Below are 12960 nucleotides of genomic sequence, written 5' to 3' on the forward strand. Positions count from 1 at the left end.
GAGTAATAAAAATGAATTTTGAGCGTGTTTTGAATATGCGGAGCTAGAACCCATCACTGAGACGACGAAGGAAGCTGTTTTTCACCCATGTGGTAATTCTATTTAATTTCTTTATGACTATCTGCACTATTATAATTGATTTATGATTTTTCTTGATTATTTGTGATTTCGTTTGATGTCGCATGCTTAGTCTTAGGTACTTTTGATGCGTCATGCTTGTGATTTACATATAATTCTTTATAAAATCTACCTTGGCAAAGATTTAGAGTCGATGTTTGTTATTTTATGAGCTTTAATTGTCCGGAATTAATAGTTGAACTGCATGAATGTGAGAATTGGTGGAATCCCGAGTCCCAGTAACTCTCTTCATCTTGTAACAATATTTTGTATATATATTTTTCTTTTCTTTTAGTTTATTAATTCTTAAAAACAATCTCTTTAAGTCCGAGTGAACGACAACTCTATTTACCACTATAAAAATTCGATCAGAAGCCAGATCCAACTATTTTCTCTGTAGTTGCATGTTCTGATCTTACTTTGTTCTATCGCATTAAGTACTATCTTCTCTAAGATTTGCTCGAGATTTAATCTCGGATAGGTAAGATAAAAAGTAATCACAAACCTCTTCGTCTCATTTTTTGTGATTCCACAATATCTTGTTCGACTACCATATAGTTAAGATTATGGTGAGGCGATTGATATTACTAAGCTGTTCTTCGGGAATATAAGTCTGGTGTATCAATTGGTTCCTGTTCACCTTGATTTATCAAAAGACGGAACAAAACTCGTAGGTATATCTGTGGGAGACAAATTTATCTATTCAATAGACTTTTCTGTGTGAGACAGATTTGTTTATCATGTCTGCGACTTTGGGTCTTAACAACTCTTAGTCGTGAGTGAGATCAGCTAAGGGAATCAAGTGCGTAGAGTCCTGCTGGGATTCAGAGGCGTAAGGAACGTGACTGTACCTTGATCAGTGTGAGATTGGTTAGGGCTCAACAAAACATTCCAATCCGAAGTTAACTTGTAGCAGGATAGAGTCTGTAGCGGCTTAATATAGTGTGGTGTCCAAATCTGGACTAGGTCCCGGGGTTTTTCTGCATTTGCAATTTCCTAGTTAACAAAATTCTGGTGTATGTGTTATTTCTTTTCCGCATTATATTTTCTATATAATTGAAAAATCACAGGTTGTGCGTAGTTCAATCAATTAGATAATCTAACCTTTGGTTGTTGATATAAATTGATTGAAACTTGAACATTGGTCTTTGGTACCATTCAAGTTGTTTCTCATAATAATCAGGCTCGCGTATTTTTATCTGTTTGATTTGCTGATTACATTGAGAAACAGAGATATAACTCTCAGATGTATTTTCATTGATTGAGTCTGTCTGTCTAGTTGATTCTCTTGGAAAAATATTGGAGTTAGTCCATACAGATTACCTAAACGAAATATTGGGTGTGGTTGTTGAAAAGACGAGGGTACCCAAATACAGCTGCAAGAAACAACAACTAATAAGATATTCTGTTGATATGATTTAACTACAGAGATTAAGAAAGTAAAAAAAAACTCACAGTCTTGATGCCTTCCATCAGGTGTTGATATGATATATAGTGCAACCACCGCAATTCCTGATAAGAAGATTGTCTCTTTTCACAGTCTTGATGCCGTCCATCAGGTGTTTTTGAATTAGATCAGGAAAAGATACAGAGTCCATGGTTTCCAAATCCTTCACCAAACCAACATATGAGACGTCCAAAGAGTCTCCCATTGCCCGACAAAAGAACAAGACGGCTAGCATGTAAATGCAGACAAGGGAGACAACTTCCTCTTCATGACCTTTCTGATCAAGTTTATCCAACACCAGCCTTTCAATATCATCTATCCATACGTTTTTTACTGTGCTTTAGGGTCCTTACTCACAACACCTGAATTTGTTTTGCATGGGACGAGGGAAAGTGACTGAGTCAGCCCTATTTCGTCCTTTAAAGTCAGAATATCAGTTCCTATGCTTCCTTTAACTCTTGGCATCTGAAAAGTAACATCAAGCTCACTAGTTGTTGACTGTATAGTCTTATTTTCGGACACCTTGAATGAATGCTGACTCAAATCATCATGGTCATATGATAGAAGGACCCATCTATCAGCTGGTTGCTCTTACCATCCAAGTATGACATGTTCGCAGTATATAACCAGTTATAGAATTTCCCAAACGGACACACATTCATATAACCAGCCTACAACGGAGTTAAACCACCTCTTTTCCTTATCTTAACGAACAAGGTACTTACCCTTAGAAAACCTTCTCTATAAGTACCTCCTTGAGTTGCAGGTTTGGGTTTAACTACATAAACAAAAGAACAAGAAAATGTGCATTTTACTAAGTTAGAACTGTTATTTTGACTGCATAACCTCTTATGCCTCTTTCTCAGGCATCTTCATAAACTGTTATGCATATTATTTACCATGCATAACCTATAATGCACTACTTCTTAAAATATAATCAGACACGTAATATGATATTATGCACAACCAGTTGTCTGCATAACCTATTATGCATAGTTTATAAGAAAGCATAACCTGTTATGCATTTATTTTTTTAAGAAGCATTATGTGTATTACAAACTGTTAACTACAGAACAAGCAGGTAAACGATAAGAACAGTTTATTAACTGATGCATAACAGGAATTGAACGCAGCTGGTTTATAGATGATACATTGCTGAACAAGTTCTTCTTCTTCACTTTCGGATCTTTCACTTTGCTTCTTCTTCTTCTTCTTCTTCTTATTCTTCTTCTTCTTCTTCAGGTTTTCTGATTGTTTGGGTTCACGACTATTTTATTTCTTCTGATTATCAACAACTTGCTTGACTGAAACAGACCAAATCAATATTGAAACAAATCAATCACACCAAAGAAACAATATATCACACAAAAGATATCACAAGCAAATCTTACCAGCTTTGTCATCATCTACTTCTTTCTCATCATCTGTATCATCCTCATTCTCTGTATCATCATCCAAAACTTCCTTTGGTGCAGCTTTCCCTGCTTTCTTTTTTCCCTTAGTAGCTTTATCATCCTGAACTCTAGATGCACTAGTGTTTGCAATTAATTACTCCTCAGCTACCCGATCAAAATCTAATAGCAAACAAGAACAACATCATGCATGACAGAAGAGATCAAGATGTGTAATAGAGAGATAAATAAATTTTCAGAAACATGAAAGATGTAGGCAAGTTAAGTTCTCACCAACTTTCTTTTTAGTCTTTATTTTCTTATCTGCTTCAGGTTTAGGTGATTCCTGATCTTTCAATCTCTTTGATTTCCTTGATGGGGTTGCTTCAGGATCTTTTTTAACACACAGTGAAAAAAAATAAATAAGTCATTGATAACAGGTAAAGCAGTATCTTTGGTAAGCATAATCTTTCATGCAACTGCATAACTGGTTATGCATATTTTACTTACGCTGTATAACATTTATTCAATATTTTTTCCTGCATAACACATGAATCACACATGGAATTAGTGTAGATGCATACCAGAGACTTCCTTTCTCTTCTTAGCAGCATTGTGCTTTCTTTGGTTGTCATCTCCTTTAGTTATTGGTCATCATAAGTTTTCCTCTTTTCCTCTTCTAAGTGATCATCATCAGCAGATAAACATGATGTTAAAATCGAAGAAGTAAAATGGAAAAAAGGGTTATTCATAACAAGTTTGACAGGTTATGCAGTGATTTTTGATAAGCATAACCTGTGATGCACCTGCACAACTGGTTATGCAAATTTTATTTTTATGCTGCATAACTTGCGATGCACCTGTATAACTGGTTATGCACATTTTATGTTATGCTGCATAACTTGTTATTTACCATCTTTTTCCTGCATAACATATGTTATTTTCAGCAGAATTTTTTATGCAAACATGAATCACACATGAACTAGTGTAGATGCATACCAAACACTTTCTTTCTCTTCTTTACAGCATCCTGGTTTGCCTTGTTTTTCATCTCCTTTAGTGGTTGGTCACTATCAGTTTCTCCTTTTTCACCTTCAACATCAACAGGAAAAAATGATGTTAAAATCGAAGAAGAAGATAGAGATAAAGAAAAACAAATTATGGGTAAACACATTCAGGATGCAAATCTCACCAGAAACATGTTTCTTCTTAGATTTGTTCTTTTTTTTTTTCCGGATTACTGGCTTCTGGTTCATCATCGGCAGTTACTATAACAAAACTTAAAATTGAAAAAAAAAAACAATGGAAAAAACAAAATCAAATACTAACAGATGAATCCAATGATAACTCTCACCGTTTTTTTTTTCTTCGACTTGATTTTCCCTCCGGATTTCCCTTCTTCGTCTTTTAGGTCATCACCATCAAGAACAAAAGTTAAAATCGAAAAAAATAATCGAATCTACTGAATGCATGCAAGAATACCATCGATTAAACTAGTTTTAATACCAGATTTGTTCTCTTTAGCAGCTTTTGACTTCTGAAGACGTGTTTTTGTTGGTGTTTCATCAATTTTTATTGAACTGTACGTAATTTTTAGGGTTTTTTTAGGTTTTTGTAAACTGTTGTAAAGCTGATTTCTAAGGTTTAATCAACTTCAATCATCAAATTGAGTGATGGAGAAAAAAATTTGTCTGCAGATCGATTCGTTACGGGTGAAGAAGAAATAAATGTAGGAGTAGAAAAGAAACGGGTGAAGAAGAAATAAATGTTGCGACCGTTCAGGGAGTTGATAAAACTGCCTGAAACCGCTCAAGGGTATTAGCGAACTTTTGCGTTTTTTTAATATTTTTAAAAAATTCTGGGTGTGACTGGATCTGAAATAAATTCTGGGCCTGACGGTAAGCCAAGAAAATCGGGACTTGCGCCTAATTTTCCCTTGGGAAAACAAATAGCTTCCAGAAATTTGGTCTTTATCCCGGTTAGATTTTGACTGGATGGGTCGCCGTCCGCGGACGACAAAACTGCATAATGACGTAGGATAAATGAGGTGTATTTGGCAATGTCGACTTAGTTTCATTAGGTGAACAATCCCACAGATACAAAGAAAGGACAATTGATTGACGTAGTATATACAATGCAAATATCGTACTACTTGTTTATGTCTTACCGAAAATGATTTACATCCGGCGGGCCTAATCACGTGGGTTGTACCTATATGACACAAGAGGTGGGACCCACACTAAACCCACCCCTGTCACAAGATCCCCACCCTCTTTCTCTCTCGTGGGACAACCCTGGGGATGTGTATCACTGCTGATGTCTTACGCCCATGGCATCCATTCCATGCTCTCTTTTGCTTTTGCTTCATTTATTGCTGCTTCATCCTCTAGAATGTTTATTGCTGCTTCATCCTCTAGAATGACAACTGGAAAGGTGCATATATTTGCAAAGAGTTCCGCGCAACTGCTAGGCATGTCCTCAGGATGAAGATCACCATTCATTTCTTCGAAATGAGAGAACTCGTCATAGACCTGATCTAGATCACTCTTATGCATAATGCTGCCACCTTCAAATGAACTAGTTAGATTTTTATCTGTTTGAGTGTCTGAAATCCAGCAATCTGAAGTATGATGCCAGTTGGAGTTACTATTCACTGCCAAACCAAGATTTTTTCCTAGTACTTGAGCCGTTGCTTTTCTTGATATCCTTCCATCAGAGCTTAGTGTTGTGTAGTTAGGTAAGGATGCTTTCAATGAGGGGAATACACCAGGAACTAGGTTCGAGTTCGAAGTTGGAGTTCCTTGCCCCATACAACTCCTGCTTGCTCCTGCAAAATATGGCAACCTTCAAATATTCCAATTTGTATTATTTTTAGAATCTTGCAGCATGCATGCATCTGGACTCTGGAGATGGTATATTAGAAATATGAATACAAGTATCAGTATGTACCTGAACTCGAGGAACTTGCTTCAGGAGAAGTAAAAGCATGGTCTGAACTTGAGTACGGCAAAGGAACAGAAGTTCCAGTGAGGGTAAAACAAGGTAGCTTCTCTGACTGGTCAGCATTCGTTCCCCATTCGAACATCCGCTTCAGAAGACTTGAACCTTGACCTTCCAGCCCAAACAACATGAAATCATTTGGATTTTGACTTTCTAGATCATCTGGACCAAAAAATGGAGACTCCAATGAGGGGAAGGGATTTTTGCTGAGCAAAGATAGTCCATTGTCTAGCTTCAGAAGTCTATCATAGTGCTTTTGCAAAGTTCCTTGAGGAAATTGCAACTTATGTCTTCTGAAAATGGAAGCCTGACCAGCAGTAAAATCAGCAGTAGCTTTCCATAGAGTATGCTTTCTAGGTTGTGGGTTCGTTTCTCGATAGAAAAGAGGCCGCCTCAATAACTGGATTTATATTCAGGTAAAAGTCAAAATCGATACTTCACATAACAAACAAATTGTCAAGGCATAATGGATTTCAGTGACATACAAGGAGAACATAGTGGAACTAATAAGATTACCTCAATTTCTAGTGTTTGGGGACCATTATCCTTACAAGTTGCTCTGATGGAAGCTATATCCGACCACATAATTTCTATTTTGTTCTTCAATCCACCATCGAGCAACTCCCATAAGAATTTCCTCTTCGCAAAGTAACACTTTGCTACCAGATCTCCATCATGTTTTGAAATTCTCTGCAAACTCAAGTGTTAGTGAAGGAAGAAACTGGCACTTCTACTTGCACTAATGAGCCAACTTAAGGGAATATTGACACAAAGAGATCATCAAACTATGAAAGTATACTGCCTGAAGGTTTTCTATTCAGCAAATGTTGATCCTACACTATTTGCATGAATGAAGAAGAACGAATGCATTCACGAACCCATTAAAAGCAAGGGAAGCATAAACACGTGCTTTGTTTTAGAGAAAAATAAATAAGTGTTTTTGGGTCTTGTATAGGTGTGCACCGAGAAAAAAAAAACGCAGAAAGATATGAGAAAGAAGTTCTATGATGTTATGACTTGTAACACACTAAGGAAAATTTCAGAAGTAATTAATCTAAAAGCATTTTGAGGTTAGGGAGTCAAAGCTACAATTTTGAGCAAACATTTCATTGTTTAACGCATATACAATTAAGAAGACCTCAAAGACTCGAATATTTTGCTCCAAAAACAATATAGTCACGAGTCACGACGGAGAATCTTAATTTGTACCTCCCATGAGCCAATATTCAAGCTTGATGCAGAGAAATTAGAAGCTTTCATCTTTCCATTAATCAGATGGGTACTACTAGCATCATCATCTACGCTCTTTCTTTTTCTAGTTGCTGAACATGAATAATCATGAGATAGTTTGGTTTCCACTAGATCTAGAAATGATGGGGTTTTCCTCAAAATCAGTCCCAATGGACTTGAATTCTCTGGTACGCTGAGATAAAGACACTGCGTAAGAATAAAAATGGTCAATAGAATCCAAAGATAGCTAGCATGTACCGATTAGAATGAAAGTACTATTCAAAACGTGAACACCCAAAAATAAGGCGTGGAACGTTTACAAGCCTGAAAAGAAAAAGAAAAAAGAAGAAGGAGAAAAGAATAACAGATAAAGAAACTGCTTTTTGAGTTATATTCATTTGGTCGTTAAGTCTACATTATGTGCTCATTTCTGTATCTTACTACAGTTTCTGATTCCTAATTAATATTGTGAATATCTTCAACAGTGTTATTCATATCACCTTTGTACCAGCATTGGGCAAACAAATGGATGATATCGCCCCACCAGTACTTGTTTTCCCAGGGCTGATAATATTACAAAGCATCAAATACACTAAATTATATGACATGTGTACTCACCTGTTGTACTTGATGAGATAATCTCAGTTGTTTGTATTTCTTATTACTTTCTTCTTCCATCTCAAACTTGAGAGATTGTGCACCGGAAAAAACTCTTGAAGTTGCCGTATAAGCAGCATCTGAATCAAAACCGGACTGCTGAACATTTGTAGCATCGACCTCTACCTCGAAAACTGGATGACCAAGCTCTTGATACCGCATATTTCCTAAACTACTGGTTTTTAAGTTTTCCGTTGCCATGAACTGTGTAATCCCGACCAAAATGAAAATTTTCAATTTACCGTGCAAATATCATAACAAAACCCCGGTCTTTTTTAGCATTAGATATTCCAAACTACTTTCTTCTACGCATGAAATTAAAATCCATAACCTTTTCCTCGTCATTACGGTTTCAAAAAAGGCTGCAGTTTTCATCTGGTTTCTAGCCTTTTAGGTGCTCAAAGATTTCTATGTCTCTATCCATTTTGTCAACAACTCAAACCCAAAATAATAAGCTAGTAATCCAACTCTTTCACCTTCTCTTTTCCAATCAAACTAGTGCTCTCAATTGGCTACAAAGACACTGCAAACATTCAAAGTACAAACAACACGTAAATATGAAAAAAATCAAACACCTACAAAAATGAAAATAAAGAAGAAAATTATTGCTATAGTAGGTTATTATATAAAGAGTGTTGAGATTACTCACCAGTCACCACACAGTAGCTCTACGTACGATTTCCGTTACAAGATTCAACCAAAAACCCACAACTTTGAAACTTGAGAGCGATATTGTTTGTTTTTGTCTGAAGTTGAAAACAAGAACTTTTAATTCCCGCAAATCTCAGAAATCAAACACTGGGATTTTGATTTATCAAGTTGTTTGAACGAAACCAAGCAGTGAGGAGCTTCTGAAGCTTTATTTATAGGAAATGTCTGAAAGGAAAACAGTTATAAACTCCCTAGTCCCGCAATTTTCCAGTGACCAAAACAACCCTGTTTAAGTCGTATAGAATTCAGTAACTGCCACTGTTTTGTTGGATAGTTTCCACCTACATAATAAGAAATTAATTTGTACATGACGTAGATGCCCTTAATAAGCAGAAAATGATGAGACGACTAATGCTTTATTTGTATTTGATATTTTTAGAAAAGTAATAATGAAATTGATCGCACGGGTAAGAATATTCTCCCGGTCGGGAATACCTTTGGCTGCTGAATCACATACAATAACTTATTGGTGGGTAAAGACATTTTTTATTCACAAAATTCGTTAAAAAGACCAAAATCAGGATGCATTCAGTTTCATTCTTGCTATTTTTTAAGTTTAAGTCAGGATGAATCTAGTTTCATCCTTGCTATTTTTTTTGGTGTGCATTTCATTCATACAAATTTTTACTCGTCCATTTGAACCATGTTCTAAAAATATTTAGACAAATTACCCATTTTCCGTCTTTTATTTAGGAAGTTGAGTGATTGCCCGACCTCAAAGTTCATCAATCCTTTCGACTGATTGGCAGTGTATATTGTAGTTGAATACAACATTCTTGGTAGTTTAATTCGGCCGACCGAGCGAAGCGAGGGAGGACCTTTATATGGTTACTTTTTTGTAAATCCTAAGTCATCAATTGACACAAAAAGATTGGATTTGGTGTCCATGGTTGGTTTTTTTCACTTGACACAATTATCCCTCACTTTTAGTCCAATTACTATAACTCTTTATGTATCCTATTTTTTTAAGGGTATAATTGAAAAACAAACTTTAATATAATATACCTAAAAATCCGTGCTTTGGAATTTTACAAATTTTATCTTGTTAGAAAGGTAATAAAAAAAGCTATGCAATGAGTATAAACAACAATATCAAATTTTGAGTTTTTATGAAAAATTGGGAGGTATTTTTCATTTTAGGCACAATTTTAGAAAATTAAATGTATATTCATTATGCAAACCACCATAAAGGATACATAATACTTTATGTAGCCATATTTTGGTTTATGCATCAACTAATTTTCTGTTGCAACTAATAAAACGATGTACTTCCCCGTTTCAAGAAAAGTGATACTTTCATTTTAGGCACAATTCTCGAAAATTGAATGCATAGCCATTATACAAACCGCCATAAAGGATGGATAACACATTATGCAACCATATTTTGGTTTATGGATCGACTAATTTTCCGTTTAAGAAAAAAGTAATACTTTCACATTCCGTTTCAGGAAAAGTGATCCTTTCTCTCCGTTTCGGGAAAAGTGATACTTTCGCCCCGTTTCGGGAAAACTTTCGCCCCGTTTAGGGAAAAGTGATACTTTTCTGGAACAGAGCGAAAGCATCATTTTTTCTGGAACGGGGCAAAAGTATCACTTTTTCTGAGACGAAGCGAAAATATCACTTTTTCTGAAACGAGGTGAAAGTATCAATTTTTACGAAACGAGGAGAAAAGATCATTTTTCCTGAAACGGAATGTGAAAGTAGTCGCGAACAAACCCCATCTTCAGATTCTACTTCGGTCGGCCCTCCCACCGTGGCAACGGTAGTACTAATTTAGTTTACATAGGGGTTTAATTTGTACATTTATTTGAGAATTTTTGGATAAAATTTCACCAGTTTCCTAAGTGCAAAACTCACGCTCTTGCATGGAAAAAAAAAGCTTCATTATGAACTTTTCCCCCAATATTGAGAAAATATTGGGGGAAACACAAAATTCTAATATAAGCTATCAACAATTGGATATGTAAGATCATGAGACTTCTACTTTACGTCATTCGTTGTTCTATTTGGAAGGAGCCGAATAAAATCGCCGGATTGAAGGCTAAAGATGAGTTTATTGTTTCCGTTAAGTTTATTTAAAGTTATGAGGCATTAATTTAGATATTTTAAGGGTGTTCGATTTTTAGTGTTCTTTTTAATCGGAAGACATTCATTTGTTATTTTGTAAACATTATTATAGATATTGCTATTTCATTAATACAATTTTTTATTACTTATATATATATAAAAACATTCATTTGTTGAATTTATTACTTTAAAGCTGCGGCATCCTAATATAACCTATAATTCTTATTGAATTTACTTTTATAAATTTGATTTTATATAATAAAGTTTTTTTCGCTCAGAAAGAATAAATATATATGTCGAAGTAACGTGGCTATTTTGGGACTTTTATGTAACTTGAATATTTCAGTTCTAAAATATCCTTCAAAGAGTTGGATTTTAATTCCAATTCCATGGGATACCCCCTGAATATATCCTTAAAAAAGGCATATAATGGGGTTGAATTGCGTTACATTCATGTCCCACTTCTTGTTTTGTACATTTTTGGTATGATATCACAGTTTCTAGTTAGCATATACTTTACATGGTATATGTAATTTGTTTTCTTATTTTTTGATGGTGGAGAATTTTGAAAACCTGATCATTGAAGATCAAAAGTTAATTACGCATGCTTATAGGGAAGCAAACCAGACAGCTGACAAGTTAGCAAATGAGGAAGTGGACCATCAACAACAACACCCAACGACGACATCAACGAGAATATGGGATGATATACGTCTGAATTTTGTTTCAAACATTGTATTAGATGATAGAAACGGGGTCACCTACACCCGTACTGTTAAAACTATTCCTAATCTTAAATAAAACTTCCAGTTCAAAAAAAAATGTCAGAAGCAGAATTGATAGAATCTTTGTTTCTCCTGCTTGGGAAATTTTTTACCCACAATTAATTCAGCAAGCTCTTGCTAGATCCTGCTCTGATCATAATCCAATTGCCTTAGTCTGTGAAGGAGTGAAGCATGGACCATTGCCATTTCGCTGTGAGTATTTCTGGTTTTCTCACCCAAATTTTCTTGATTTTGTGAAAGATCTGTGGTTGTCTTTTTCTGTTTCAGGAAGTAAAGGCTTTATCTCCTATAAAAAGTTGCAGCTTTTAAAACCAAAGTTGAAAGATTGGAGCAAACATCATTTTGGAGAGCTTGGTAGAAGGTTGGAGGAATTAGAAGATGTTTTTGTTGATTTGGATGCTTTGGAGAATACTAATAACGGTCTTACTGAAGCTCAGTGGGAAACAAGACTTAATGCAAGACAAGAGTACTGCAAGCTTACAATCCTTAATGCTGAGAAGATGAGAAGTAGAGCAAGAGTAACTTATATCAAGAATTTTGAGCATAACACTAAATACTTCCATAGAATTGCCAATGACAAGAGAAGAAGGAGTTTCGTAGGTTCTATTAAAGTCAATGACAGTATTACCTCAAATAAGAATGAGATCAAGAATGGAATTGTGGCTTTCTTTCAAAATATTTTCCAAACTCAATCTCCTAGAACTGTAAGTATGGAAGGTATGTAGTTTCCATCTATTCCTGCAGACATGAGCACTTGGTTAGAGAGTGACATTGATGAGGCAGAATGCTTATTTGCTATCAAAAATTTGGGCCAAAATAAAGCTCAAGGGCCAGATGGGTTCCCTGTGAGCTTTTATCTTTTATGTTGGGACTTTATTAAACATGATTTCTTGAATGTTGTTAAGGAACTGCAGGAAAAATCTTTTCTTGATTAGAGATTAAAAAATACCTTCATAGCTTTGATTCCCAAAAAAGACACTATTGAGGAAATTAAAGACTTGAGGCAAATTAGTTTAATTCATGGAGCTTATAAGATTCTGTCCAAAATTCTTGCTGAAAGATTCAAGAAAACACTGCCAATTACTATTTCTCATCATCAATCTGCTTTTGTCAAGAAGAGACAGATTTTGGATGGAGTTCTTGTTGCTAATGAGCTTATTGATTCAAGGCTAAGAAGTGGAAAACCAGGTATTTTATGCAAAGTTGATTTTGAAAAATCTTTTGATCATGTTAATTGGGATTTTCTTGATGAAAATTTTCAGCTTATGGGCTTTGGAGTTAAGTGGAGACAATGGATAAGATGTTGTGTGGAATATACTAAATTTTCTATTCTTGTGAATGGTAGTGCCACAGGTTATTTCAAGAGCAAGAAAGTTATAAGACAAGGTGACCCAATTTCACCTTTCTTATTTCTTTTGGTTGGTGAAGCTTTAACTTACATGATCAAGAGAGCTCAGGAACAAGGTCTAATATATGGTTTTCACGTTAAGAATGATGGTTTACTTGTCAGTCATCTTCAGTTTGCAGATGGTACTTTAATTTTTCTTGATGCTGA

The 12960-nt window shown here is 35.3% G+C and overlaps 1 protein-coding gene across 2 annotated transcripts; it reads right to left on the reverse strand.

Annotated features, from left to right (window-relative positions):
- Nucleotides 1–5005: 5005 nt before the first annotated feature.
- LOC113300144 lies at nucleotides 5006–8688 on the reverse strand. Of its 2 annotated transcripts, none has more exons than XM_026549343.1 (6): nucleotides 8499–8688; nucleotides 7804–8365; nucleotides 7165–7392; nucleotides 6472–6645; nucleotides 5905–6355; nucleotides 5006–5782 (listed from the first exon to the last, which is right to left on the reverse strand). In XM_026549343.1, the coding sequence occupies exons 2-6, from the start codon at nucleotides 8041–8043 to the stop codon at nucleotides 5277–5279; spliced, it is 1599 nt and encodes a 532-aa protein (XP_026405128.1). In that variant the 5' UTR covers nucleotides 8044–8365; nucleotides 8499–8688; the 3' UTR covers nucleotides 5006–5276. The 2 variants fall into 2 exon arrangements, with proteins under 2 accessions (XP_026405128.1, XP_026405127.1); XM_026549342.1 differs by having other exon boundaries at nucleotides 8492–8688.
- Between the last annotated feature and the right edge of the window lie 4272 nt (nucleotides 8689–12960).

The sequence above is a fragment of the Papaver somniferum genome, chromosome 7 (genome assembly GCF_003573695.1).
Source record: "Papaver somniferum cultivar HN1 chromosome 7, ASM357369v1, whole genome shotgun sequence".
In the NCBI taxonomy this organism is placed as follows: domain Eukaryota; kingdom Viridiplantae; phylum Streptophyta; class Magnoliopsida; order Ranunculales; family Papaveraceae; genus Papaver; species Papaver somniferum.

Excerpts from the sequence above, each read along its gene's own strand:
- LOC113300144 (XM_026549343.1), bottom strand. The coding sequence starts at position 8,043 with ATGGCAACGGAAAACTTAAAAACCAGTAGTTTAGGAAATATGCGGTAT. Across the intron at positions 6,356-6,471 it reads CCCAAACACTAGAAATTGAG|TTATTGAGGCGGCCTCTTTT; the intron begins GTAATCTTATTA and ends ATATAAATCCAG. Across the intron at positions 5,783-5,904 it reads AGCAAGTTCCTCGAGTTCAG|GAGCAAGCAGGAGTTGTATG; the intron begins GTACATACTGAT and ends CATATTTTGCAG.